General features: G+C 37.0%; 1 protein-coding gene across 3 annotated transcripts in view; it reads left to right on the forward strand.

The window, feature by feature from the left end:
• PARD3B (par-3 family cell polarity regulator beta) overlaps nucleotides 1-24,340 on the forward strand; it is a 426,548-nt gene that overhangs the window by 231,746 nt on the left and 170,462 nt on the right. For 2 of the 3 annotated variants that reach the window (XM_063341445.1, XM_063341444.1), the window contains exons 14-16: nucleotides 5,209-5,308; nucleotides 7,298-7,413; nucleotides 19,390-19,434. In XM_063341445.1, the coding sequence (XP_063197515.1) occupies nucleotides 5,209-5,308; nucleotides 7,298-7,413; nucleotides 19,390-19,434 (261 nt within the window). The remainder of the gene's footprint in view (nucleotides 1-5,208; nucleotides 5,309-7,297; nucleotides 7,414-19,389; nucleotides 19,435-24,340) is intronic. The other variant, XM_063341446.1, reaches the window with a different exon arrangement.

Genomic DNA, 24,340 nt, shown 5'->3' on the forward strand with positions numbered 1-24,340 from the left:
AATTTGTTCAAAGGTTAGAAACGTTCCCTTAATTTACAAATTGGAATTACATTAATGAACTCATTAAACAAAATTATGTAGATGTGTACATTGTACATAGAAAACCTATATATATGAGCGTATGCAAGCATATAAGTAAGAGCTATTAAGACCACTTATTTTCCTGTCTTCTTTCATTTCTGATGGCATACTCTACTATCTGTCCAATTTGCACCTGGCTCGGCAAGAGACCAGTTATTTGAAAAGTTTAAGTATTTGAGATGGTCTTGACCCCTATCCTTTTAAGTGTGCTCTTATCCTTGAAGCCAAGCACATACTTAAATACCTTCCAGTAGGAAAAAAATTTTCTTTGATGTAGTTGAATTATGCATGATTTTTCCCACTTCCTTAGACAACTGTGGAATCTGGGTGGCCTGCAAAAAGTAATTTCATAGGCTGCTGTGATGACTTAATGGAGTACTTCTAACCAAAACCAAAGAGTCCCTATCCGTAAAGCTCAAGAGAAACTCCCGTATAATTTAGGGGTAAATAATTTGTGTTGACTTCAATATTTTGACAATGTAACTCCTGGCAAATAATTAGATATAGCCTCAAGCATTGTAAATATTCAAAGATCAGATCTCTTTTTTTAGATCTGCCACATATTTCTTTTGTTATGGAATTTACACTGATTCTGTAGTTACAGGAGAAAAGGGTCATCCTTGGAGCTAGCCTGCCCTGTACAGTTAGCCATTGCCAAAGGATCAGAAAGCAGCAAAAACCTTTAAGTGCTTCCTTAAAAAAAACATATAAGCAACTGCCAGGGAGCCATTGATAAAGGTGAATGGCAATGGGTAGCTTGTCACTTAAATAAAGTTCAAAACAAAATATGTGGAAGAGCTGTACTTTCAGAGAAGGATTCTCCAACTGCGATCCAAAAATCAGGATGACTGGTTTGCAGCTCATTCATAAAATTGTTTTCAGTAGACATCTTTTTAATTAAAGAATGATGGTAAGAAGGTATTATAGCAAAAAAATATGATGGCCTCAGAAGAGAATGTGTGTCGGATGTGGAAAGGATGCTCTGGAGTGTTGCTGAGGGCTATTGTCAGGCAGGGTTTGGCATGGCTGGGGCTTCCCAGCCATGGCCTGGGAGCGGTTTGGAATTGGACTCAGTGGACAACAGATGACAAAAGATATTTCTAGAAGTATCATTGTATTGTGATTTCTGCTGAATATTTGGCATTTGATAAGTAAAATTTAAGGGACCTTAATGGAGAACTGCCCGGGCACTTCCAAGCAGCAGGGTGTCTGCAGCAGGGCTCTGATCTGAAATTTTCTTGGTGACAGACACTTTGGCTTACAGTAGTCCTACACATTGTAGAAATTTTTCTCTAATTTTGAAATCTTAGTATTAATTGTTATTGAGCTAATACTCATTCTACATCCCATATGAGCTTGTCGCTTATTTCCAGTCATTGGGTAAAAAAAATTTTTGCACTGTTTCTCATAAAGTTTTGTCTTCAGTCTTTCAAGGCATCTGTAAAGGCAAAACACTGTGCCTATGCACAGCCCTCATTTAACTCAGTGATGAACTGTAGTTTTGTGTGTGTGTTTAAGGATGTTACAGATATGGTGAGCTTCTTGTGACAGGCAAGAACACTCCCTTGTGCGTTCTTATGGTGTACTATCCAGATCTTGTATGTAGAAGTATGGTTGGTACATTTTAACAAAAAATAATACGAGACAGAAGAGATTTTTAACATAATACAGGATCTACTGGAGGAATTTAATGACAGGAGCTGTATTACGTTTAATAAAATGTCACTTTCTCAATTAATGTTTTCTGGTAAGTTATTGCCAGTATCATTCACTGCTCCTACCAATAAAATTATTGTAAAAGCTCAGCAAAAATACACTGAAGCTTGGCCTGATAGTATTGCTGTCTGTTTTAAGTCTTTTATTATACGTGAGCAAGAAAAACTAATGTCTAGGGAAAAGTGGTTATAGCCAAAACATTACATTTTGTCTTGCCTGTGGATATTTAAATAAAGGGGGAGGGGATACTGATCCAATATTGAAATGCCAGTGTTTGTTCTATTTTTGCATGAATAATACTTGCTGCCTTCAGGTCCTCACTTATTTTGCTGCCAAGCTGTTGCACAGATTCAGTGTTTTTTAGAACAACCTCTTTGAGAATTGATACTTCAGTGCCAGCAGCTTTACATTTCTGGTGTTGAAAGATTACTGGAATGTGTTTCATTAGAGGTTCTTATATATTTCTTATAACCCTACATTATAAATGGTTATGGGGAAATGCTGTCATCTCTCTGGTTAACTAGTAGAATAATCATAAACTCTCTCTACTACCATAGACTGCTGAGTCTCCACGGGTTGTACAAGTATCTCTGTTTTCATACGTGTGGTAAAGTCAAGATAGAAAATTAAGTGAAATCTAAAATTAATGTTTAAATTTTGCTTGTAAACATTACACGTGTCTTATAGACAGACTCAATTATTTACTCTCCTAGACTGTTTAAGATCTGAAAATTCAGTACTTTTTTTTTTTTTTAGTGGCTTAGCTGGTCCTCTGATCTCTCTGAATCTGTTAAGATCATTTCCTGAGGTCTTGAACATGGAGGCAGTGACTGCCTCTTAGGTTAAATTCCCTCACTCTTTTGCTCCTGCTCCCATTTTGCTAGGAGCCGTAGTCGCTTGTGATCATTTCTGTTTTTCTCAGGAAGTCTGATTTTTTTCTCTGTGTACCGTTTGTGTACTGCAGGAGAAATGCCAGTGGTAACCCCTCACCAAACAGCCTTTGTGAAATGACGTATCAGTTACTGTGAATCAAAGTTAATGTAACTACATGATATGCTCAGTCTCTCCAGCTATGGCAATGGGAGGCTGCTCAGAGAGGGTAAGGCACAGTGTAGGGTGTGCTGTGAACTCTTTTTTCCCCTCTTTTCTTCCATCAGGCATCTGTTTCCTACTTCAGGTAGTCAGTGGCTTAGGGACTTCCTTAATCAGAGGTTCTGTCTGGACCATTGTGCCATCAATACCTCTCTAACTTTTAGCCCACTTTTTTTTTTTTTTTTTTTTTTTTAAATTTAATTCCCCAAACATCCTCATTCCATGACTTAATGGCACAGGAAAAAAATTCTACTTTGTGTTTGTGCTAGGTGTGCTACTTGGTAGTTACACCGAGTGCCTTTTAGTGGCTATGTATGAGACCGTCGGGGAGAGCTTCCTTTTCACCTTGTGCATAGCTTTTACAATTTCATAGACTCCTCTTGTATCACCTTTTATTGCTTCTTATTCTAAACTAAAGAATCCTAGTCTGTGTTCCTTGTAGGAATGTTTCTACATGTGTCCAACTACCCTTGCCACCGTTTCTATGTTTCTGAATTATATTACCTCCTTTTTCTGATAGGAAGAAGGAAACCTTAGGTGCTATCTATAAACTAGGCACACCATTAACTCTGAGTTCTAGGTGGAGTGATTGGACTTTTCCTGAGGCTCTGAATGTCTGTTTCCTTTTGACTTCTGGAAGCATATATTCAAAGAACGACCCAGTGCACTTCTATTGTATCATTCCTGAGTAGTAATTGCTAAAGTAATAGCCTTTGTGTATGTGTCAAGAGTTTTCCACTACTCCTATGTGTGTCACTTCGCAGTCACTGACAGGGAGTTTCACCTGCATTTCCTACTTACTTAATATCCTGCAATCTTTTTGCGAAGCCTCATAGTCTGCTTATTTTTGGTAGTTCTCAGTGTTCACATGAGTTAATTTTTTTCATCTTCTGATTCATCTTTCAAATCACTTAATGACACTGAACAGTATGAGTTTCCCTCTGTTCTAAATTCTTTTTACTGTGAGAACTTGCATTTTGCTTCTCATCTCTGTTTGCTGTCCTGAAATTGCAACCTGGAAGAATGGGATCATAATGCCAGAAGCCAGTGTCCATATATGTTAGGTAGCATACCAGTTTTCTACGTCAGGCTGGCAATCGATATTTTTTGGAACTTTTTGTCTGCTCACCTTGACTGTCTTCTGATGATGTTCTCATGTTTCCTGAGATACAGGGTTTGAACTATTTATTGTCTTTCTGATCTTTAGGAGACTATCCAGCCAATAGGAGTTTTATAGGATTCTTGAGGTAATAGTGTGGTTCGGTTGGGGTTTTGTTTGTTTGTTCGCTTTTAGGGAACTATCTCAGTGCTTTTATCTAATAAACATAATCTATTGCTGTCTGCCTTGATCCCCTCCGTGTAAAGCTTTTTTCTCTCAAGTTAGATTAGTACTTTCACACAGGATTGTGCAAAAAAACGAGCAACATTCAATGGAACAGAACAGCTCACGTGGAAGGGTGGTATGTCAGTATTGTTAAATTGCTTACCTGCCATTGAAACCCAAGAATTATTAAGTGTCCAGGTTTCCTGTTAAGTTTTGGAGGGATGAAGACATGTTCTACATTGAAAAATGTAGGGGCTTTTTGTAAGGTAAGACCTTATTGAGTCTGACCTGATTGAGAGGTGAATTTAAAGGACAATAATGAAGTGGCCTACAGCAGGCACAGCAGTCATATTAAATACTGCAGGTATGTAAGTGTTGTTGCTTAGCAAACCACTGAATGATTTGAGTAGCTCGTGTTTTTCTTGGTCCAAAGTAATTTTCTGGTGTGAGTTGAATGTCTTTTGTAAAGGTAAAGAAGTTATTACCGTAATGGTAGGAAAATTTAGACTGTAATTTAGAAATGCCTCTTTCTTCTCTTGGCATGGGATAACAGAAATTTTTCTTCTTCTGAATTCTTTGCTGAGAATGTGGTTCTCTTCTGTACATGAAAGGTCGTAAGTGCTCCTCGTCAAAGGGAACGAAAGCATGAATCTACAATCAGGTTCGGATGCAGCTATGTAGAAGTGAAAATCCATTCAAATGGAGTAAAGCAATTTGTGCCTTGTGCTCAACTTCACTATAAAGCACAAAGTTTCCCTATATTTATCTTTAATTATGCATATGCAAATCTGAAAATCAGCCCTTCAGGAAATCCCAAGGGGTATATTTTCTGCTTGGTGTGATTTTAATTCTAGTTTAGTTAGTTTAGGGATTTGAATAATTTGTGACTCACTTCAGCATTGCTTGAGGCCTTCTAGTCCAGTCATTGATCGATGAACTGGTGTGAGGTACTTGTTTCTGCAGCTTATTTAACCCCTTTTTAAATTTTATTTCAGAGTTGCCAGTGTCTGATCGTGGCAATGGTGAAAATGAAACCCCTCCACCTCTCCCACCGCATCCCAGTGAGGATCTGCTGAATGAGGATTATAATCATAGGTTGGACATTGGCTATTCTTAATAGTTACAGCCCTAATTGCTTATTGGTGGTTGTAATAGTAGTTCTAATTGATTTTTAAATCGCTTTTTATTTTGTAAAAATTTGTAGCACCGTTTTTAGTCACCTGGACAATCCTTTAATATAAGCTGGGAATGTTATTTTAGCATTTAGTGCATTGTTCATTTCAGTTGTTCATAAACTGCGGTATGCCTGCTATCCATGGTATATGGATCACAATACCAAGACTGTGTTCAGTAAAACAAAAAGAATCGTGAAACATTATCCCAATTAAAAAAAAAAAAGTTAATTTAAAACTATACCAGTGGGTGCTACGTGTAGTTGCAGTGCCTGAAGTCTCTTAAAGGTTTGTAGGAAACTGATTCTTCTTATGCAACACATCAAAGACATTCTTGAGGTTACAAAAGGAAGCTTCAGTAAGATTGAGCATTGAAATGCGTAGGGGAAAAATTAATGGACACTTTACCGGTTGTAAATGCATTAGGTAGTTTTTTGAGATATTGCAATGATACCTTTTGTAAACACTGGTGTGCTTGATGGCAGCTACAAGCTCTGATTTCCTTAGTAAGTATCGAAATTTGGATGGCATATACTTTGTCTCAAGTAGCACAGGATTCAAATCAAAGTATCATTTCAACCTGTCAGACTTTCAATGCTGAAAATTCAGTGTTGAACTCTGTTTACTCATTTTGTGTGTATTCAGTTTGGATAGTCGTGCAACTGTTTTATTGCCATGATATTAGGAAAGTATGCATTTCAACTAACAACTTAGACATACTTCTGTCCTTGTGTGCATGGATGTGACTAAAAACTACCCTTTAAACGACTCGTTGCACATAGTATTGAAGAGTAGATATATTTTATTATGGATACCTTGAATTCTTCATACAATGAAGACTCTTGTAACTTTTGCTAACAGAGAGTAATTTCATAATTTCTGGTCTCTTAAGCAGGTATGTATGACATGGTAAACAAACAAAAGCCTGCATAGGCTAATGGAAATCTGCATTAAATTCTCAACTGCAGTTGTTTGCCAGAATCTGTTCCTAATTTTTCAATAAGTTGGGAGCAAAAACGTTCTCTTAAATGATAATGATGTATTAAAATGAGGATGAATTTACAGGCCCTTTCTCCAACCATTTGAAACTTAAGTTCTGTTGAAATTGAATTGCTGTGTCAGGTCACTCTGATTTCATTGAAATTCCCCATTTTTTTGCTGAAATGCAAAGTGTTTTGATGCTGTAAAACCAAACCTTTTGATGAAATAAATGTTTTTAATTTTGTCACGGCTTTCTGGTTTTAGAGTATTTTAAAAAAAATATATTTGTATTTCTAACTGAAAAGAGACGCTGAAGATTTCAGATGCCTTTCAGTGAGATGTATTGACTCTTCATAGGTGAAAGTTACTTTGAGTTTCACTCAGGTGGAATGTTGAAATATTTAGATATTTGCCGAACTTGAAGTAAAATAATGAAAAACCAACCAACCAACCAAAAAAAACCCCAAACCATGATACTTTGGAATTCTTCGGTGTTGTGACCTCCATAAGACCTCCAGGCTGCAGCCTCTGCATAAGTGGTGCAAGACTATAAAAAACCTTTTTATTAGCAGATGAAGTAAAATTGAGCCATGTACATTGGCAGTATATTTCCAAGGAAAAAAAAAAAAAAAAGCAGGTACTGGTATGTTCCTCATTTCTTCCGCTAAATAAAAAGCAAATTGTCTAAAAGCAATTATCACTAAGCATTTATGTTTGTATTTGCATCCATGATGAAAAACAAGTGACTGGAGGTGTTACGTCTCAGAAAAGAAAGTTTGAGGATCAATAACTGATTTTAAAATACATGGCCGTAAGCAACTGGAGGAAGAAAGACATGTGTATTTGTGCATACTTTAATTAGTTCATTTGTGTTTTGAAATGGTGCCTAAATATGTCACGTCTTTTTTTTTTTTTTTTTTTTTCCCTGCAGCCCCATCATAAATTCAGCAGTGCATTTAACAGATCAGCACATCAACTTCAGATCTTTGACACCGGCCAAGCAGTCTGAATCAATTAATCTGAAAGCCTCAAAAAGCATGGATCTGGGTAAGAAGGGGTGGGGTGACACATAGGTCAGCTTTTTAGCCTTAGCCCATCTGCACCATCCTCTGTTTCTCGCTTTTGTTTCTTAAACACAAACATCAGGGAGTAAGTTCTGCAGAGGAGCTGCAGCATGGGGACAATGGTCTGCTTCCTGTAGCATCTAATTGCAAGTACCCTTTTTTATTGAAGCTGAAGAAAGGTTGTGTTTTGGGGTTTTTTTTTCCTAAAGGCCATTCTATCCATTGTATTGAAATCTTAGCTGAGGAAAAGAGGGAGCGTTTGTAGAAATGAGCGGAAAGAATTGCTGTACGAGTTTTATATGTCTTAAAAATATAGCAAAACAGCAATAACAAATGTCATTTTCGTACAGAATATAAATGGTTGCAAAACTACACTGGACAAAGGCTAACTTTCTTAAGACAAGTTGTATATTTTTTCATTGACAGTGACAAACACAGGCAATCAAAGCGTTGCAGTAGATCTTTATAAATGCTTGAAGAGTGGTAAGGTTATGGTCCTCTACCCATCAACGCTGTGCAGAAAATCTTGCAGGGTGGGTGAAGCAGAAAGTAAATGGTTCTTTCAATGCTGGGAAAGCATTTGCGGGTGGAAGATTGAAGGGTTATTGCAGTTGAAAACGGAGTCATGTTTTAATGAGAATTCAAGGAAAAATTCACAAAGTTCTTAAGCCTCAAAGAAAACCAAATAAGCTTTTCATTATCCTTTTAATTCTTCTTTGTGGCATTCATTCTTTATCTGTTTCCGTTTTTTTCAAATTCAAGTGTTGATGGAGTAACTTTGAGACCTACCATTAGGATGTCTTTAATCATAGATTTGTGTGTGTTATTGGATCAGATTTTGTACACCATTAATAGAAGCTGATTAATTTCATATGTAGTTTCAAGGTAGCTTTTTCATGGTGCTGATTTTTTTTCCTGAGATGCTCTAGGTTAGTCTTAGTTTTTGTGTTGTTGATTTTTATTGTCATCTTAATGTAATATTTTAATATAACATGAAATGTGTGTACTTCTCTAATGGAGTGTAAGGAAAGTCAAACAGTTATTAACGCAGGATAAGAACGGATAAGAATTCATTTAGGGGAATTCTTAAGGCAGAATTTTAAAGCTACAGCATGACCAGACCAGAAATTCGTCCTTTTGCAGTTCTGTTCCACCATTTTGACGAAGAGTAATGCATTAGATAATCTTTTTCTTTTTTTTAAGAATGGAAATGCTCCTCAACAAGGGAATGACTTTATAGACTTGAGTCAAAACATATCTTGTATGTAGCCTACTAGAAAAAATTAAGTTCAGCTTTACTGAATCTTCTTTCAGAAAGGTTTACTTACAGCTCCCACAGAAGTGACTGTAAAGAATGCTCACAAGCACCAATGTAAAGTTAGGCAATGGGAGTGCACTTGGGAGCATATTCAGAACTGCTGGGAAACTTGGACTTCCTTTGGTCCTGGTCTGTGTTCATTTTTAGTGTGAGATTCAAATTCGTGTAAGCAGTCTGCTCTTGACACCCAGAAAAAATGTTTTGAGAATGTATGAGAGTCGCTAAATAATAGTGGCTAAAAACTAAAATAAAATTGTGTGCAAAAAATAAAATCAAGATTGGGTACAAAGATGTCTTTAAGATCTTTCAAAAATTGTTGCTCGTAGAAGGTAGCTGTTGAAAATGCCCCTTCTGCTATGGAAGTAAAAACCAAAAGGGATAATAATCAGTCTGATTGGAGGCACTAATGTTTTATCCTTCTCGTATATGGAAATGTGAAAATACCTGAGAGAATCATTTAAAGGACTGGAAGGACTATGAAAGAACTGTACCCATCCTGTGTTATATAAATAACAATAGGTGAAGTAAAATTGCTTGCACATAGCTTGGCAAATAAAGAAACTGAGGAAGATAAAAGCTAGGACTTTTTGCGGTCATTCTCTAGCAAGCAGTGAAGTACCACGCTCAACATTCCACCTTTTGAAAGATTTTTAAACAGAAGCTTCTGGCTGGAAGGGTAAAAGGAAAAGAAATGTGGAAATCTTAAATAAAGTAACTGCAATATAAAATTCTCCTAATGCAAATAAAATCCCAAAAATTTGGTATATAAACCTGTGCTTCCAAATAGAGCACTTATATAATGCACATTCCAAAATGGATTTTTGGCAAAGGGAAGTTATTTCTTAGTTTGTTTTTATACTTTGCTCATTACTTAACTGCAGTCGTGACCCATAGTAGCTTCTCATCCCAACGTGCAGCTGTGTACCCATCATTGATTTCAGTGCGTTCTTTGCCACAATAAAAAAAATTAAAAAATAAAAAAAAGGGAAAAAAAAAGATGGGAAGTGCTGCTGTCTTCATCTTCCAGACCCAGAGCTGAGCTTGTGAGAAAGATTTGTTCAGCACCACAGAGGAACTACGGAGCAGATTTGGTAACAAAGTGGAGGTGCTGCCTATCTGAAAATGCTTGTAACGGTTAGGCCCTCTTTTTCTAAGCAGTCATGGTATGCTTCCCAGTTATTATTTTGCTTTTATTCTCAACTTTTTCCAATCCTTTCCAAAATAAATCTAACACGATGAGCAGAAAAAAATCACAGAATTAGAGTCCAGGGGGAGAGCTCTGAGACTTTATAAAATGTGACTTAGATGCAGCTTCTTTCCTTTTAAATCAAGCTGTCTCAGAGGTCCAGAAATCACCTCTATGTCTCTAGACCAGGATAACATCATGAACTTAGCAGACAACAGAATTGGTGTAATACAGGGCATAAATGTGAAATCTGTACTGCTATTCAGCTAGGAAACATTCTACTTTACCTTGAAACTCGTGTAATGCATCCATTGCCTAATTATAAGATTACAGAGGCATGAATTACATAACGGCATCACCATCAGAAGGATCATCAAAGGCAGATAACAGAAAAATTTAAACACAAGAGACCCAAGAATCCAGATATTGCTACAAATTTGGAACCTTATGAGTAAATAGTAAATTCATTAAAACAGGGATCTAATGAAATCGTATAGTAAGGGTCTGGCTTTGATGAGGGTTGATGTATACACACGAAGCAAATCTGTTAAGTAAAGACTAGTCTATAATTACATAGACTCACAATGCAAACCCATTTAACATTGATGTTTATCTTTTCAGTTTTATATATTTTAGGCCCAGAAACCTTTGAGTGCTTAATCTGTTTTCCAGTTATATCTATTTACAAAATAATAATAATTATAATTCTAAGTTAATATCCTCGGTGAATATCAGGAAATAAGGATGGGTGATCAAAACGTGTTCAGTACTGCTAACACGTTGCACGTTGAATCAATTTGTCATTGTCATTCTCCGAAGCAAATCTGTAGGTTGCTTGCCAGCAGGGCAGATATGGTTTAGTTTATTGACTCTTGGTGCATTTCTGTATTGCACATTGGGCAGCTGGACAGGAGCAGAAGGCATAACCACTGCCACCTGGTTATTTAGGCAGGGGTCTACGCGGTCGTGAACATGCCATGGGTCGTATGAGCTGATACAAGTCTTAACTGCTAAATTCACAAATAGCGTGAATCCAAAAGTAGCATTGTCTGAAGTTGGTGTATTTGAAGGACTCAAGCTATTTGTAGATGAGTTCGTTTTTGCTTGAGTCTACTTTAAAAGAAATAAAATTAGTGGCATGTGTGAGTTACTGAGTTACTGTCATAGAAATTAAAAAAAAATATGCAAAAAGGCAAGTACTGTGGTAATTTCTTTGGTTTTGCAGACATGAGCAGAACCTTGCCTAATACGTACAGGTGTTCTTGCACAAAGTGTATGGAGACAGGGTTACTGGTTCCCTGCTTTAGCATCCATCATTTACACAGTGGTCAAAGGCTTCTCAAAATGTACAGCTTCATCCAGAATAATAGGGTACAGATTAGTTCCATATCAGCTATAATATCCATATTATAGTTCCTTATCAGTCCTAATGTTCTTCCATGCCGCTGTGTTGAGATAATGACGGCACTTTCTGGATCGCTGGTAGAGTTCATATCCTGTCTCTTATGGTATATCTTTTCTTTGCCTTCTCTACTTTTATTTTGAACTGGCGGTAACAAAAGAGCCCTTCTGCTGATCCTGGCACCTGACACATCCACTCAGTTGCATACATTTTTTTGTTATGGATGATGGTGCTTGAATATGTTAGCAAAGAAAAGATTCTCCTTACGCCGTGATTCCAAGAATTTGTTCAGGACCAACCGATGTTTGACTTAGAGTGCGTGCCTATATTTAAGATTTAGACTGCATGCCAAGTTTGGACTTGTGCTTATAGCATAGTGTTAAAAATAAGCAAAACAAATCCAGAAATGCTAGAAATAAATGTTGTGTTGTCCTTTCTCACCTAAGTGGTATGCTTTTTCTGAAACTTAACGGCAGATTGAAAATGAAGAAGAAATCAATGGTTTCTATACAAGTCATTGGAAGGATGATTTTCCCTTTCCTTTAACAATCTTCTATACACACACATTTTCTCATACATTACCAAAGTTGTCTAGAGAAGAATTTCTATATAATAATTCCTCAGAATCCATTTTCAGTAGTGTTTTTTCTTTCTTTTAGCTGTATTTAAAAGGTAATTTTTGTGGAGAATGAATGGCAATGTGGATGGTTTTTTTTAATGTTGTATTCGAAGGTGAAAATTGGTGTGCTCTAAGAAAAGAAAGGAAAGAACGTGTTTTATTATTTATCTCCAGCACCCTTATTTTCCATACATTTTTATGCACAGGAGTGATTTAGGCTATGCATAAATGCACTGTAAAAACTACAGTCATGGGAATTGTATTCAAACACATGAAAGTGTGGCTTGTTTTAACCTGAAGCAACATGAAATTGAATCGTGTGAGTATATGAATATATAGCAATTTTTTTGTGTATCAATTCGGGCAAAGTACTATGTTATATTTGAGGATGTTGGTATAATAACCCGTGACCGCTATCCTAAGGTTCTGTTCAACTCCCCCTTCCTTTCCCCATTAAAAGCAAAAACCCATAGATCTTAACTGATTAAACTCTACAGCCTGAAGAAATGGAAATGTCCTTTACTGGATTTTAAATGTGAGTGAAATATTATTTGCTAAAACATCATTAGACATACTCAGAGTCCCTTAACCTTGGGGCATATTTATTAAAGATATTGGCTAACTTATGTATGTATTTAGGAATAATTAGCACGTGAATATGCAAGATATAAGGTATGGAGTATTCTGCAAGGAAGCCAATATTTAACTAAATGCCAATTTCTTTATTAGTGAAGGGATGCATTCGATTACAGTTCATACTTTTAAAACACCTTGAAACAAAGAGAAACCAATTTTTCACCTCCAGAAGGATGTGGAAAATGCAATCAAGATGGTACTAGCTATTAGCTATTCTGTGGTTTGCTCTGAAACAGATTGTTCTTACTCTGAGTGTAATTTTGGATATTGAAATAAATATCTCAAAGTGTAACCAAATGAGGACCAGGCGGAGCTAGTGGAGATTACTTTTTTAAACAATATTTTGATGCAGATACACTTAAAAGTATACATTTTGGGAGGTCCTTAGTGAGAGTTCTGGTATTAGTGGGACAAAAAGTAGTTTGGTATTTTAAAATCATCATTTTGTTAACTATGTTGTATGTATGGAATACGCTTGTCGGGTTGCTTTGGGTTGAAACCAACTTCAGAACTGCATTTAGGAGCCAGTTAAGCTCATTAGAACATTAATGAGGAAATGGAGAAGACGATGGCTCAGAATTTGAACAGGCTTTTCAATGTTACTGGCTTATAACAGTAATTTAACAGATCGTCTCTTGAAGAGAAAAACCATTCAAAAACAAAAATGTCATGGGTTTTGGAAAAACTATATTGCTTATGGCTGTGATTTGTCTTTGGGATCAAGAATCAGATATTTTAAAAATATTCTAGTTTATGTCATGAATAACTTCCTAGTACTGTCAGATTAGATGTGTATTTTCTGAGGTCACTCTGCAGAATAAATTTTTAGAAATGAACACGGCAATTTTCTTAGTTTAAATGACTTTCAAATTTCTGTTTGTAAGATTTATAAGTAGGGAATGAAACAAAATCATTTATTAAGTGATAGGGACACTGTGAGTTGAATTGAATTGAAACGAGATTGAAATTAGGTTTATTCTGTATGAAAAGAATGGCTTGTAACAAGGTCAATTGCATTACTCAGTTTTACACCGAATCTGCATTGATGCAATTGAGGAGAAGGTGAGCTGGGGCATAAAGGGAGAAGTGGGCAGAAGGGAATATCAACTTGTTTTGTAGAAACTCTTCTAAGATTCAAGGAAGCTTGCTGTGGAGCAGACTTGAGCGCATTGTGTGAGCTGTGACAGTGAGAGAGCTGAGAAAAGGGGTAACACATGGTTGAGGTGGTAGCTTCTTATGCTGCTTTAGTGTAAATTTGAAGTGAGTTGATCTGCTAATGCACTTAGATTATTAAAGTGTTGGGGGAGAAAATAGCAATTAAGTTAATGTATAGCTACTATGAGAAACAAAGTACAGATGATAATGGAGTAACTTTTAAGACCACTTTGTTATAAAAATGTTCCCCACACTTTGTCTTAAATCTGTTCCCTATCAGTGTTTTCAACCAGTGAATGACAGATTAGATTAGGAATTTGTGGTTTAACCCTTGGAGTTTGGAAGAAGTGTTAATGACATGCGGGAGATGTGTAACAGGGGAGTTGGATAAGTTTTAGCCCAATACAGTTTCTCTGGAACAGAGGTGAGAGAGGATTAGAGAAGGCAACAAAAGTGTAAAAGAAGCCGTGATGGCCTCAATTAGCAGCACGACCTTCAGGAATGAGTAGTTGTTGTGCCAGTAGAAGAAAGCGAAGAACTTTCCATCACGCTGGTGGTGAAATTTTAAAGCAATGTTATTTTCTGCCATGAGAAAATCTTTCATTTTAAGGTAAATGTGGACAGCATCAACTGTACTGGTGGTTCTTCAATAACAAGTAGTAGTAATAGCGAATGCAGGCATAGGCATTTTCATTCTCGTGTGCTGACACACAAGATGTATTCCTTGGGGACCTTCTCTGAATACAATTGAATTGAAGTATTAAATCAGTTCTAACAAAGTTGTTCTGGAAAATCTCATTAGAGAAAACCTTTTACAGGTGAGAAAAAGAATCCAGAATCTTGGTTTGGATGTGATTTATTCCTGTCTTTGACTGTGCTGAACAAGGCATCCCAAATGTTGTGTTAGATGCCATTTTGGAAAAGGTTTACCTTTTTTACCGCATAAGTATAATTTATCTTTGGCCCTTGTGCAAGCTTTTTGCTAGACTCACTGCTTGTCAACATCGAAGTGAACAAGAATTTGTCAAGGACTCATAATCCTTCAAGAACGAGTAGCTGGTGGATAACCAGGTGATCCCAGAACAGGAGAGATGGGAACCGTACGTGAAGTTCCACTGTCGCTAAAGATGGGAGGAGGGGGAATTACTGAAGGAAAATATTTCAAGACAGTGCAAGTTTACCCTTCCTAATACACGCATTTTATTGCTCCTGTAGATTTTAGTATAAAAGCCTGTAGTCTTTTTATGCAGTACTACAGGGCAAACCTAGAATCACAAGCAGCGTTTTCGAAGTGATGGTTGTGAGCCAACATTCGACACAGTTTTGCTGAGTGATTTATGCTGCTCCTAGATGGGGAAGCGCTTTACCAAGAAAATAAAAATGGCAGGAGAATTATGTCATCGGCACTATCATTGACTAAAATTAATTGATGATGCAGTGCCTTCATTATGATGAAAGGGCTGGGTAAGGATACAGTTCATCAGAAAAAACAGTGACCAATTTGTGGCTTTGCTGTATTTTCGTGTGTTTATACCTTAGAAACTGATGGATTCTAAAAAGCACGGAAGCGTGTGGTTTGGGAATACAGCCCTTGTTAATTGATTAACGTGTAAAAATTTTATATTGGACTTCCTATAGGCTAATAAAGGTATCAGGAAATTTGTTTTCTAGGAAATTCTTTGATGTTTCAGTCTCTTTTCTTATTATTTCTCATTGATTGTAATTTTAATGCTTGTTTGCTTCTTTTCTGAGTGCAGACCTGCAGCCAGTATTCAAAGGTATGTGTCAGTTTGTCCAGCAGAAGTACAAGTAACTTTGCCATGTTTAGAAGATTTTAAGTAGCTCTTAGTCAATGTGCAAAACGGATCCTTCAGAAAAGAGGCACTAAGTTGAATAGTAGTAAGCTGTATCTTGTGAACAGTAGTAACTCCTTGTTTTGCGGAAAAATAGTATAATGGTATAGCGGTTGAACGGGGCAAAAAGACAGAAATTGGTTATGACAGTTGGCGGCAGCATTCATTTGTGCTTTTCTAAACCCTAGTGGGGGAGTAGTTTGTTGACCGTTAAGTAAACCTGGACTGTATTGTGATGCAAACTTTGAGGAAGCACAGAACGCTTGCTGTGTACTAAACCATTGAAAATTATGCAGTTCAAATAAAATGGCTACTCTGGTTATCTTGAGTAGGTACAGAAAATGGCAATCAAAAGATTATGTGGAAGGACATGGATGCATTGTTGGGTGCTTTTTGAGGAACAGTACTGCTTATTTTCTTAAAACAAAACAGCACTATAGAATATTACCACAGGATATCCTAATACATCTGATAATTCGTGGCACGGGGGGGGGGGGGTTTGCCATTTGTTGTGGTTGTTGGCATAGTTTAAAAAAAAAAAAAAGAAAAGAAAAAAAAGTAGCAATTGTTTGCTATCAGCTGGAAAGATTTGTTTGTTTTAGTAATATTCCATCTTTCATAATCTGTGGTTTTGCCAGTCCCCCAAATGTCCACGCTTTTATTAAATAGCCGTAGAACTTCTGTCACTTTTATTTCAGCAATTGCTTTTACGTACTGACGATGAACACGTAACTGGCTTCTGTGGTGAAAATGCGGTTCCTAGATTATAGATGTTACTTTAAAAGAGCTAGCATGTTTTATATTGACAAACATTAATAACTTTGTGAACTAACATCCCCTGGAGTTCCAGGGATGTTTCAAAACGTAAAGTGTTTGTTTGATTTACAAGTTAAGAAGTTTCTTCTTGTTTGTGAATGTATTTACCCCCTTGCATTGATCCTTCCCATATTATTGTTTGAGTTTTGTGTCTACGTTTCCCAAATTAGGTGGTTTCATTTTTAAAAAATGTTTTCCATTTAACAATTCAAGCTCAAGAATGAATAGTATTTCTAGTGTCCTCATAAAAATAATTACAGTTTAAATTTTGTTATAAATGTTTTTCTGATAGGTTCCAGCCTGGCACTGCAGATTCCCCAGTGTGATCCTCTTGAGCTGAAATTTTTCATAGTTAGTTGCAATGTAATTACTCTTTGATGTTGCAATATAAAAATAATTAGAATTCTTTTTTTTTTTTTTTTACTTGAGTTTTAAGTGTAGACAGTATTTTTTCCCTGTTTAAAATACTTCGGGTGCCTTTCTGCAAAGATAAGCCAACACTAGTAGAATCTTAGAAAAGAAATTTTTCAAAAGCCAAGGAAGATGGCCAGGGAAGGGAAATACTATTTTTGTCATAACTGAATGCTTGCATGAATTTTTAACATCATGCAGAGCAGTGTTTTCAAGTGCTGTTTTGTGGAATAGGACATCTTATATACTTCCTAAATGAAATCTTCAGTTACAGAGTTTCCAACTTTGGCATACAAAGTGTTTATCTCATATTAGCCTTTTCCTTCTCTTCTGTCATCTTCTCCTTGTTCCCGGAGGAAATAAGGGAAGGAATGGGATTCTCATCCAGTGGACTTGTCTGTGCCACTCCTGTTCTCTCTAATGAAAGATGGCAAACCTAGAAGTCATTGCCTAAGTGTAATATCCCGTGAAATGAAAGTTGCCCTGTGGAGGGGCACACATTTTTTGCTTAAACTCTTCTATAAAACTTTAATTTTTGCATTTCCCCATTTTTGTGTGTGTGTGCTCAAACTCATAACGCTAACCTTGTATTCTGGTAAGATTATTTTTCATTTTCTAATCATTTTATTCTTCCTTTTTTCCCCTCCAGTATTAAAATCTAATTTTTGTGTGTGAAGCTGGTGTGTAAAGTGTGATTAAGTTAAATGGATTTATCCCTTTTAATAATGTAAAACTTAGTTTCAGGCAAACCAAGTCATCAGCATAGTTTTTAAAAAATGCTGTGAACCTTGGTATCTATTTTTTTTAAAGCTCCTATGTACTGTAATATAACCTACTCTAAGTAATTATCATATATTATAGTGGTTGCCATTAGTGACTGCTATAATTAAGGTTGCAAATCAGTTTCCATTATAATCCCTTGTTTTCACACAATCATAACTTGTCAAAACACTAACCTTTGGGACTAAAGTTTTCCATCGTTGTTCTGCTTAGAGATAAATTTGGGGGGAAGGAGGAGGAAAAGGAATTTGAACTATCCTTATAGCAAATCCTTGTCTGGTCATTTTGCATTATAGGATCAAACTGCATAGCAAGGAGGTAAACAGTTGTTTCCAAGGACTAGAAAAAACTAGAAGAAAAGTTAAACGAGAAGGAGTACGGTAGTGCCTTGAATTTTGGTTCCACTTCTCATTTTGACTAGCGCCACTGCTATTTCGTTTTGCAGCATCTCTGCGTAATGTCACATACAGTATTAGTCTTACTTTATTAGCATCTGCATCCCACAACAAAACTACACCATGTCAATTTTGCTGATAATCAGACGGTAATCAGATTAAATAGGTATAGAAGAGATACATTGGTCAGTTGTGGATTCACGATTCCAGTTGTGAATCCCAGTCCTGAATCTCATTCTGTTTTCTGGGGGGAAAAGCTTCCCTAAAAGTGAAGTGGGGAGGCAACATAAGAAAACATTTACTGTGATATTTTCCCATAGTAGCTCCTAAATGTCACCAAGTACTGCACTGCTCTTTCCTGGGTAGAAAACAGCACATTCCTGGATCATTACCGATAACTCTGCATGTAAGCTTTTTAAGGTGACCACTATGCAAAGCTTGTGTAAGAGTTCCCATTTATAGTATTTTTGGTATGACTTGACAATTTATTTTATCATATAAAGAAATCACATTCTAAGACGTAATATAAGGGAGTGCTTGGGCAGGCAGGGTTGAAGGATAAGCTTTCAACCCTAACATTCATTTCCTGTGCTTGTTTTATCATCCCTAACGTTGCATTAGCACCATTTCTTTGCATAGAATTCATTTTAAGAACTGGTGATTGGTTCTTCCCCTCAGCCCTCTGGGAGAGTGTTTTAATTAGTTTCATGAGATATATGATAATAAACCGAAATACAGTTACTGAAGAAAAATTAGAATTTTTGTTACGTTCAGAATTTGCTCCACCACTAGTCTGTCTGCAAACTGCTGCTACTGGAACCATCTTTCTTTATATGTTGTGAAATACTACAAAAGGTACGGTTTACAGATAAATCATAACATAGAAAAAAGCACAAGGCTTCCAAAAAAATCGATTTTTGGGAGACCTCATTGTCAGCAGAGGGTCCTGTGAGTCAGTGAGGTGTCTTGCAGATGGAAAGGTTTCTACATCTAGATTCTTTTGACCAATTGAGGTTTTTGATCTGAAAATGTTACAACTCTCCTATGCCCTGTGATTTGTCTGGCAAGATGAGTTATTTACAAATGCAATGCTCTTCTGACAACTGAGTTTTGAGTGTGTAAGCGCTGAGGTCCTGATATGTAACCCACAAGGACTGCTGGTAGTCCTTTTATTGGTTTCAGTGGGCTTTCATTCAGATATTTGGACTTTGAAGCATCCCGGGTGGATTAGGTAAAAAAAAAAAAAAAGAAAAAAAAAAGGCTTTTTAAAAATTATTATAATTTAAAGATTCAGGATGCTGTGTGTCTGAAATAATTTGACAGTGTTTCAAAGGCTTGTGAATTTAAATAAGTTTCTGATCTTTGTGTCTTTTCTTTTATTCCTCCAGTGGCAGATGAAAGCAAAGTTGGTTTGTTGGCCGGACACAAGTCGGGTAAGCTGTTCCCCTATTTTGGAGGAAAAGTCAGCAACTTGAAAGTAATATGGGCAGTAAATGAAATCAGCTTACAGAACCTGTGGTGACTAAAAGAGCTGCAAATTAAGGCATTACTTTGTATGCATTGACTCCAAGTTGTACAATGATGAATTAGGGATTGTTCTCTGCCAGGCAGTGCAGGTAGCGGAGTTATTTGCAGAAAGAGCTGTAACAATTTTTTCAGTGCAGGTGTTGTAAGCTGAAGAAGATGCTCTTTCAAATAAGCGCAAGTACAACGTGTCTTGTGGAGTGTGGAGACTTAAACTATATGTATTTTGAAAGATATAAACATTTCCTGCTTTTTCTCGTTGCTATGAGGTCCACTTCCATTGCCAGGAATATTGAAGATAACACTAAAAAAATTCTCCAGATTAAAAAAAAAAAAAAAGAATACCAAAGCTTGTCCTTCCATTGTGCTTGTGCAGTAGAAATAATTTATTTTTTCTTAAGACTTTTCAGGCCGTAGTAGGAAAAGGAATCGGTCCATAGTGCTGTCATTACTGTACCTACTTATTTAATACATAAGAAACCTTAAACTTTCTAGGGAACTCAAGTTATTCAGCAATCTCTTCTGATGTCAGAAAACCCTGAAGTTTCAGGCTGCCCCTTCGTAGCGTGACTGCACGTTGCCTTTTTCCACTCCTTTGATAGAACTAAAAAGCTGAGTTCATGTAAAGGAAGGTCAACTATGAGATTCCTGATTGTTTATGGTGTTCCTTCTCTGTGCAACGGGGTGTCCTTCTTTAATTCTTTATTTCTGTGGTGTGGATTTTCCTTGTCTGAAGACCTTCTCCTGAACTTAGTAGATAAATTCTTTTTAAATTTTTCTGGCATCTTTCCTAAGTCTGTGAACTTCTTGGATTCTCTTTCTGAATCAAGGGGTAGTTCATATGTCTTGTAACATTATCATTCCTGGGGAGGAAAAATTCTTTTAACTTCTTGTTTTGGGAATGTGAAAGTTTCAGAGAAATGATCTTGTCAACTTGAAGAAGCTATGGGTGTTGCCCTTGAGTTTTTTTCCTGTGCAGAAAAATTACTACAAACATTGCAACATCATGCAGTTTTCCAAAGATCAGTGGAATTCACTGTTATCAAAGAATATTGGAAGGAAACTTGGTGAGATCATAACTCTTTGGCAATCTGTTGTTATAGGTACATTAAGCTTTATAATATCACTTTGAGTGGCATTTGATCTTTCTTCTGCACACTTCTCCGTATTCTTGAAAAACATGGCTTTGAAAATTTTTCTATTTGAAGACACCTACGAATTTTATATGAAAATGTGGACCCATGCTTATTGAACTTTGGCTTGTTTGCTGTACTTATCCTTCATAGACCTTTTACATGTACCTAAGAGCTTTTTTCCTAGACTAAAATCAGTGGTCAACAGATCACCTAAGGATTAGACGTGAAAAATCCTGCAGGTTGTTTCTTTTTTTTCCCCTTCAGAATAAAAGGAGGTAGCTGACTTCTGAGAAGGTTGGAGTGTAAATGATCTTTCTTGGTTCTTGGTCCACTTTAAATACTGTTCAATTACTATTGCAAAATATTTCTCCCCTCTCTCTGTTCCATTCCCTAACCCTTCATAAAGAGAAATCAAGCAGCAGTTTCAGTTTTCTCATCGTTCCATTCAAATATTTATTTTAAAGGTTTGTTCAAGAGCACAGTGTTCTTTTTCTCTGGTCTCTTTTTACCGTATGCTTTTTGGGATTATATGTCATATACGCATCTTGCTGGCATTCAGTCACATCACAGAACTCTTGTTTTAACATCGTTCATTGTGCTGCCTTCCTTATAGGTGCCTTTTTTAAGAACACGCTGAGGAAGACATTGCAACTTCTTGTGCTGGGAGCAAACACTGTTATTTTCTCATTGTAGAACTAAGAGTTTCCATCCTATTCAAGACTTCAGGAAATTAAACATATTTCTCTACAGAATTAATTATCACCTACTAACAATCAATGCAATTATCCCTTCTCTCCTTCAACATGACTTGTTCTATAAAATACACAGTTGAGTAATTCTCTCGAGGGAAATATCCTTTCTATTCCTTCTGGGGCAGTGGCTCTTCAGGCATTTAGTCTCAGATTTTGGTATAGCTACTTTATCCCTCACATATTACGTGTTACTGAGCAGGAGTTAGTAGCATGCATTCATTTCAAAAAGCTTTATCACAATTCTGCAGAAGACCGAGGCATTAGAAGGCTCTGTAGGTGTAGCCCCATCTTTCTGTCTTTTTATATATTGCACCCACAAACAGCAGTTCCTTTTTGCTCGTTTTTTTTTTTTCCTTAAAAGGTAGATTTGATTTTTAGAAGCGTGTCTGGACATATCCTGAGCTTATAAGCATGTTCTATGGGAAGATGGCTGGAGACTCGTTGGTGTGTTTCATCAGAATTCAGACGTGCATCTGTGAATTGATTCCTGCAGTGCTTACAGGTGTTCTTAGTGTTGCAAACGTTTTCCACGATACCATTGGCAAAAGCACGACTGTATTGATGCTACCTACTCAGCTCATTCTGGAAAAGACCATATTTCAGCACGTGTGTGTAAGGCATCTTCTCTGAATCCTCTAAGGAGGATTTTGTCCTCTGTAAGCTCTGCGTGTGCTCAGCAATGGCGCATCCGTATTACCTAAACTCAGTTTCAGCAATGAGAATGAGAAGCAGGCAAGTGGAGCCTCTATTGTAAAGCAAAGAAGATCCCTGAAAAATGGCAAAGATGAAAAATCAGAAAACTTTAGCTCAGTTTTTCCATGAACTCTCAGACTTTTAGAAAAGCAATTCCAGGACAGCTAGGAGGATATCCTTCATAAGGAAGGGCAAGACTCTTGTACATCAAATATAACCTGATTTATATCAAATACTGAAAGAGTGTACTGAATTCTTCACAGCTATTTTTATTTTTTTTCTGAAATTCTTTTTTTGTGTTCTGATTTACTGCTTAGAACACTTTTAGTATGTATTGACTGTCTGCTGTGAGGTCTCTGCTGACACAGCTCTTTCAGATGATGCAGTGCTGGAGAAAAGCTGATGAGTCTGTCTTTATGAGCTCTGACATATTAATTAGCAAAATGGGCAAAAAAGCTTTCCTATTTTTATTTTAATGTCACTAGACCATGCTTTTGGCTGTGGTTATGTTTCAAGACAGTTTTGAGACAAGATGAGTTGAAGATCTTATTTTCTTGCTCGCTGCTATGTGAGGAACATGTGACTGGGCTATGGATTAGTAGTGGCAAGACTGAATAATACAGGGGTAGCTCTGTTACCAAGCTGAATTGGAATTAATGCTATATGGCAAGATATAGGCTTAGGTCCTGAGTAGGAAAAGGCCCGTTGGGATAGTTTGAAGGATGCTGCTGGTCAGGTTCTGCCCCTTTGTCGTGGCTTAGGCCAGACTGGCCACTGACACCAGGACTTCCTTACTGTTAATTTTGCTGACAGTATGGTTACCAGGTTACTGTTTCAGCCTGTGGGTAGGATGAGTGTTCTGGAAAAGAAGGCTTGAAGAGGTAGGCATACAGCTAAATCCTGCAAGGTCAGGGCTTTGGTGAGGTCTGAGTGCCGACATGTCTGGTAGACCTCCAGTCTCTATTGCTTCATGTATTGGCAAACTAGGAGTTTAAAAGGAGTAAACTTCGAGTTGTGCTTAAATTAGGATTCAGATTGGGACTGGAGATAGTTTGGAATAAGGTAGGTTAAAGATCTTGCTGTAACTCTTCATCCTTTAATGCCAGGATGTATTATGCATTAAATAAAGTTTACTGAGGTTTTGTATGGCTAGGATGAGGACTAAGATTATACTTTAGGACACAGGAGCGGTTGAAAAGTTAGGCTTATTCGTAGATTTTATATGACCCACTGGAATAGGGTATGGAAGGTGCTACAGATTAAGCTTCACCGTTACCTTCAGGATAGGCTCTCTGGCCTATTGAGAAAGCCATGGTTGCATTGGTAGGTGAAGTAAGTCTATGAGATACTAAGGTTGCATCTATACAAGTGTAAGCTGAATGTCACCTTTGGCTTTAAAGTTCAAGTGGCACAGGACGATCCCCATCTCTGCTCTGAGCCTCTATTGTAAGATGGCTACAGGTTGCCTCTGGAAGCTGTGCCTGGTGTATCCTAACTCCTGAGCCATTTCTAAGAAGCGTTTGTGAGAGCAGAAGAGCTATTGTAACACGTACAGTGTAGTTGATTACACGCTAGTATATTCAGGTGTGCCCAGCCACTGCTAAATTTGCAAATATAAACATAAACTATGATTTTAAGAACTCCAGCTTTGTCTTTTGCAGTGACAAAGTAGGGTCTGGTGCAGGGTCAAAATAAGGTCTGGTGCAGGCAGAATCCAGTGTGTTAAAGGTTGTTCCAGTAAAAGTGTGAGTAATGGCTAGGCTAAGCTTATTGCTGCAATTTGAGTTCAGACTTGGAAGGGCAGACAAAACTGGAGGGGTTTGTTGTTGTTTTTTTTTTTTTAACTGGAGGAATTGTGCAAAGATTGAGCTATTGGAACACCAGTAAAATCCAGTGGTTTATGCGTGCTTACGTAGCACAAAAGGCTTTCTTTTAATCAAGGATTTTGTTGGGGGTTAATAGTGGGGTTAGGAAGGACTACAGAAAGCTTAGTGGATGCTGCTGGTCTTGTTTGAGAATGAGACTAGTGCCATTGTAGCAAGTTTGGCTTCTGTTTTGCTTTTGATTTGCAGGTAACACAATTATGTCGAAGAGGTGCTTAGGGAAGTGGTGTTCTCCTCTCCTCATGTCAGATCTCATAATTTTATTAAACAAGCCTTCTCACTGCTGTAGATGTTATTAAAGCTGAGCTTTTCAAAGGGGGCATTGGGTTAGTACTGAGTTCAGAAGGATTT

Source organism: Chroicocephalus ridibundus, chromosome 7, assembly GCF_963924245.1.
Source record: "Chroicocephalus ridibundus chromosome 7, bChrRid1.1, whole genome shotgun sequence".
In the NCBI taxonomy this organism is placed as follows: domain Eukaryota; kingdom Metazoa; phylum Chordata; class Aves; order Charadriiformes; family Laridae; genus Chroicocephalus; species Chroicocephalus ridibundus.